The 5703-nt window shown below is 48.7% G+C and overlaps 1 protein-coding gene across 1 annotated transcript; it reads left to right on the forward strand.

The window, feature by feature from the left end:
* Positions 1-660: 660 nt before the first annotated feature.
* On the forward strand, positions 661-5703 carry proca (protein C (inactivator of coagulation factors Va and VIIIa), a; the record flags this gene model as incomplete). Its single annotated transcript, XM_084545918.1, has 8 exons — positions 661-730; positions 1786-1943; positions 2117-2141; positions 2988-3098; positions 3633-3773; positions 4059-4177; positions 4674-4791; positions 5114-5703. The coding sequence occupies 8 exons, from the start codon at positions 661-663 to the stop codon at positions 5701-5703; spliced, it is 1332 nt and encodes a 443-aa protein (XP_084402044.1).

Consider the following 5703-nt stretch of genomic DNA (forward strand, 5'->3'; position numbering starts at 1 on the left):
AGCTGTGAAGGTGTGGAAGAGTTGAGAGTCCGTCACTGACACCTTGTGCTAAAAGCTTTAAAGGACTGAGTTTTGGTCCAGCGGGGGGTGAGCAGCTCCAGCAGGGGTGAGTCGGGGGAGGTTAAAGGGTGTTGACAGTGTTGGCAGACAGTGTCCAGCTGCAGACTGTGGACTCTCAGCAAACACTGGTGGTTAGTTATTAACACAGCAGGAGCAGAGCGAAGCATCGTCTCCGTCTCGAAGCTTCTCTTCTTCGCCCGTAAGTACGAAAACACTCGAGCGCCTCTGAAAGCCTCTCGCTCCTCTCCAGTCTGGTTTTGTGACGCTGTAACAGTTCTCAGTTGTGGTCTCAGCTCCAGCTCCAGCTCCGGACCAGCTGGGGCGGGTGGGGGGTGAAAGGGGTCAAAGGTGGCCGAGGTTCAAACAAACTGTTTGTCTCTGTGTTTTCAGCTGAACGTGATCAATACCGTAGACCTGAGAGCCTCCTCGGCGTGGCTGGGATTGTTTCTGTCCGTGTCTCGTCTCCAGCTCCTCAGGACCAGAGTCAGACCTGAACCAGTAAGTCCTGTTCTATCACGTTTGTCTCTGGAGACGCTTGGCGAGCGCAAACACTGAGGAGACGACTGCTTCTTCTGATTGGCTGCAGGTTTGACTGAGGCCATGTCCCGCCTCGTCCTCTGCGTGTGCGCCGCCGTCGTTCTGGGGTCGGCGGCGGTCATCGGCGTGTCAGGTGGGTGTGTGTGGACGGTTAACACCGAGCGCCACCGACGCTCATTAGGTTCTGAGCATCGTTAGCTACAGAGGAACCTCAATTTAGCTTCTAGTTTTATTTAACTTATCCAAAAATAATAAAAATAAAGCAGCAAAAAAGCAGAATCAGTGCTTTTTTGCTGCTTATAATAATAACAAGTAATTATACAGATCAGCCAAAACATTAAAACCACCATTACTACCTATGTGGGCGTTACTTTGATACGTACCTCCACCTGAACACTGCTGCTGAACGACTTCCTCAAATCCTGGTGCCAACTGAAACATCATCCCTCCGACCAGAACCACCTTCTTCTTCAGGGTCCAGCTCTGAGCTGAGAGGTCAGAGGTCAAAGGTCAGCATGGACACCCTGACTGTGATCTGACACCTTTCTATCAGAACCAGCATCAGCGTCTTCAGCAGAACCACATGAGTCCTTGGTCCAGGACCCTGTCTCTGGTCTTTCTGCTTCCTTGGACATCTGTTGACTGGTACTGCAGACCAGGAACCACGTACAACATATTCTGACAGACCCATCTAGACCCAGTCACAGTTTTGGTCCTTGTCACCTTGTCACCCTTTAACTTGTCCAGTTTTCCTGCTTCTAAAATCAACCTCGAGGACAAAAATGTTCCCGATGCACCCCGCCCTCTGACAGGAGCCTTGATAATCAGTGTCACTCACTTGACCAGTGATTCTGACCATCATAATGGTCATAATGTTATGGCTGATTGCTGTAGATTACAGATTACATGAGAGGTTGATAAAATGCTCATTGAAAGGTTCCAGACTGCATAAAAACACCAGAAATACATTTAAACCCAACGACTGTTTCCTTTATTTCCTTTTTCTCAAACCAAAGCTGAACTTAACTTTGCATCCAGTTCCTGTTTCTGACCCTAATCGTCCCGTTTCACCACATGACTTCAACTATCCTGCCTCTGACTAACCCCTCACCCGGCAGCAGTAGGATTTGATCTGTCTGAATATGTTACACGTGCGTATGAAGCGTAAATCTCTCCGTCTCCGTTCAGTCTTCTCGGAGCCTTCCCGGGCTCACATGCTGCTCCGGTCCCGTCGGGCCAACTCCTTCCTGGAGGAGCTGAAACCCGCCTCCATGGAGCGAGAGTGCGTGGAGGAACGGTGCGACTTCGAGGAGGCCAGAGAGATTTTCCAGACCAGAGAGTTGACGGTAAGAGAGGACTCTTTGTGTCAGCGGCTTCACGTAAAACCAAACCATTTCCAGTAACTCACACTGAGTCAGAACCAGACCATAGATCAGAAACCTGCCGAGGTCGGTGTCATCTCGGATCCTCTGGCTCTTGAGTCTTCATCGCTGACTTTTTGTCTTTGGTGTGTTTACAGCTGGAGTTCTGGACGGTGTACACAGGTAAGACAAGTCTGTTCAGTGCTCTGAAAAAGGTTTTTATTACTCAGATACCTACCTGAATGTAAAAGTCAGTCTAGCATTAATGTCTGATCAAGTGTTGGATGGAAAGCTACAGATCAAAAGTCCTGAACATGAATCTGTCATTAGAGACAACAGCCTTGAACATAAATGTATTCCAGTGTTGTTATAGCCTAATGTAGCCACACCCACACATTAAGCCTCGCCTTCAAATGATCTGATTGGCCCAGCAGATCTTTGCAGGAGCAGAATCAGTTCCCAGTGGAGAGACTCCAGATAAACTCACATCCATCAAACAAACTGTAGGCGTGGGGAGTTTGTTCAGCTTCCAGACTAGCGTGGTGTAGCCTTGGTGCTACTTCCCAGTCACAGCAGAGACATCTTAACACCTGACATGTAACAGCAGAAAAAATATCCTAACTGTAATTATTTTAGTGATCAAAAATGCACAAACATGATCAAATCTTCTACGCTTGTTCAGCTGCTACACAGATTTGTCTTTATAGAAGTGGTTGTTAGCTGCACTACGTCATTTTGGTCAAATGAAAGATAAATGTGATTAAACCCGCTTCTTTTGTTGCAGTATAGCTCATTTTAGGATTGGGGAAACTGGATTTGTTTCTTTAGTGTTTATCATGGATTTTATTTTCATGCAGCAAATGTCTGTAGTTCTTAAAGATAGTGCTGCTCCTGACTGGAACAGTCTTTCTGACTCAGCTGCTCTTAGTCAGAGTCTTAACACCGCGACTTAAACACCCCATAATATAAGTCAGCGTGGAGGTTTCTCCCGCAGGGAACCGTGGGAAATGTGCTCCGACTGTGTTTCAGATGGGAACCAGTGTCAGTCCAACATGTGTGTTCACGGAGACTGTGTGGATCTGTACCAAGCCTATGCCTGCCGCTGTAACCACGGATACGAGGGCAAATACTGCGAGCAGCGTGAGTGTCTGTGTGTCTTTGTGTCTCAGCGAGGACTGATTTCAGTTCGGTTTTGGCTCTTTGGACGTTGGGACTCGTTTTTACGGGGTCGAGGTTGGAACCGTTTAGTTTTGTACATGAGGCCTGGAAATGTGGTTTTTGTCGGTGAAGGTTTTCAGAGAGTCTCGTCTGATGTTATGACGTCTGCATTAATGTGTTGAATCAACGGCATATAAACCACATCCTTAAACCACTCAAGAGACACCGTATCCCCCAGAATTAACTATCCTCACTAAGCTTTAGTCGTTTAATGGCAGGCAAACGTTTGCAGCATTTAAGATGCTCAAAATAAATTATTTCATTTTTGTTCCTAACTTTCTAAATATTAATACAGACAGACACTTGAGTCATTTTGCTTTAGAAAGCTTTAACCTTTGAAGTGCGGGATCTCTGGGTGTCTGCTGAAAATCACCAGACGTCCCATGATTTCACTGACCTCTGATGACTCTCCGTCCTCCGATGAGCCGCCTGATTACATCCACTTCACCTGTGCAGGTCAAACGGCCACGAACTGCTCTGTTGACAACGGCGGCTGCGACCACGAGTGCACGGAGAGCGAGGACGGCCTGTCGAGGCGCTGCAGCTGCCTGAGCGGATACCACCTAGACGTCAACCACAGGAAGTGTGTCCCGAATGGTGAGTGTTAGTGTGACTGAAGGGTCTGCAGGAGAGCCGCTGTACAGAGACATTTAAAGTATATAGATACACCTGTAGACGTGTGTAAAGATCTAATCATTATTTTTCATGCCCATCATACATCTACTGTTTTAAGGTTCACATATATAAGAGCATCTGAAATACCTGTGCTGTACACGGATGCATGCTCGCCTCTATATCTGCCGTCGTATTTGACCTTTATTGAATCATCAGTGGAGAAAGTGAGCAGGACTCTGTGCTTCACATGGAGCATTTTCCCTGCAGGTCCTACATCGTGTGGCCAGCTGCTGATCGGAAGGTCGTCGTACACCAAGCCGATGGACGGCCTCCTGCCCTGGATGGTGGGAGGGGAGGTGGGCAAGAAGGGGGAAAGTCCCTGGCAGGTAACTGACCTGTACAGCTAACAGATTAGAGAAGATCACCTTCAACACTCACTGACTGACCCTTTAGGACAGACATTTAACTTCTGAGGGCCTCTAACTTCGGCTGGGGCTGCTACAGGGTCTGGACTCTCTGAGAAATACACAACAAACTTCATCTTGTCCAGGTGTTTCCACAAGTCAAACACCAAAACCTGGCATTGATTGATTCAAACGTCATTCGTTCAGTTTGGTACCAAACCCTTTATCAGACCAAAGTGGTCTGCCAGACATTTGAGTCAGAGATGTTGACATCTGTGTGGTTTCTATCTTGTCTTGATCAAATTTAACCAAACCTCAACCAGCTGGTCCTGAGAGTTTTGTATTGGGCCGTATTTGAGCGTCTGTTCCTTCAGGACTCCTGTCTGCAGCTTTTCAGCCTGTTCAGTCCTTCAGATAGACCCCTCTGATTGGCTGACAGTCTTAGAGACCCGGTGCATGAGAATCTGTCTTCGTGCAGGTGCTGGTAATCAACGCCCGGGGGCGTTTTCACTGCGGGGGCGTCCTCATCGACGAGAGCTGGGTCCTGACGGCGGCTCACTGCCTTGAAAACAACCGGAGATTCGGTGTACGACTGGGTGGGTCTTCACTCTGCACACTAGAGAGAATCTGTGGCATCCAGTGGTATTAATGTAAAACATCCATGAGAGGAAGCTCAGTTTTTATCCACGCCACAGTTTAGATTTTTAATCTGATACAAAACCGACTGATATGTTCTTCAGCTCAGAGTCCACAACTGGAAAATGTAAACTGTTCAAAGTCAAAACCAGATGATCCAGCTATTCAGCTATAATACTGAACTATAATTATGTACTATCATGACATATATCGAGGGAAAACATGTAAAACAAGGTGTTGGTGATGAGTCATAGCTGCAACGTGTCTGCTTTGCGTCTTCAGGTGACTACGAGCGTTTCAGAGACGAAGGTACCGAGGTGACCCTGAGGGTGGTCGAGACCTTCAAACACCCCAACTACAACAGCCAGACGGTGGACAATGACATCGCCCTGCTGCGCCTGGAGACCCCTGCGCCCTTCACAGACTACATCATCCCCGTGTGCCTGCCGGGGCGCGAGATGGCTGAGCGAGTTCTCCACCTCAACGGGACCCTCACCACGGTGAGCGGCTGGGGTAAGGACGACCTGAACAGCAGTCACTACAGCTCGGCGCTCAACGTCATCAAAGTCCCGCTGGTCAGCCACAGCATCTGCTCCCGCCAGATGTTCCCACACAACATCTCTGAAAACGTCCTCTGCGCCGGGATCCTGGGACAGAGGAAGGACGCCTGCGAGGGGGACAGCGGTGGACCGATGGTCGCTCTGTTCCGGGAAACCTGGTTCCTGGTGGGCCTGGTGTCCTGGGGCGAGGGCTGTGGCAAGGAGGACAAGCTGGGTATCTACACCAAGGTGTCCAACTACAACGACTGGATCAACAGTGTGCGTGAGGAATGGGACAAAGGTCATCATCCACAGCCACCCCCCAGAGTCTGA

The sequence above is a fragment of the Chelon labrosus genome, assembly GCF_963514085.1.
Source record: "Chelon labrosus genome assembly, chromosome: 6".
NCBI lineage: Eukaryota > Metazoa > Chordata > Actinopteri > Mugiliformes > Mugilidae > Chelon > Chelon labrosus.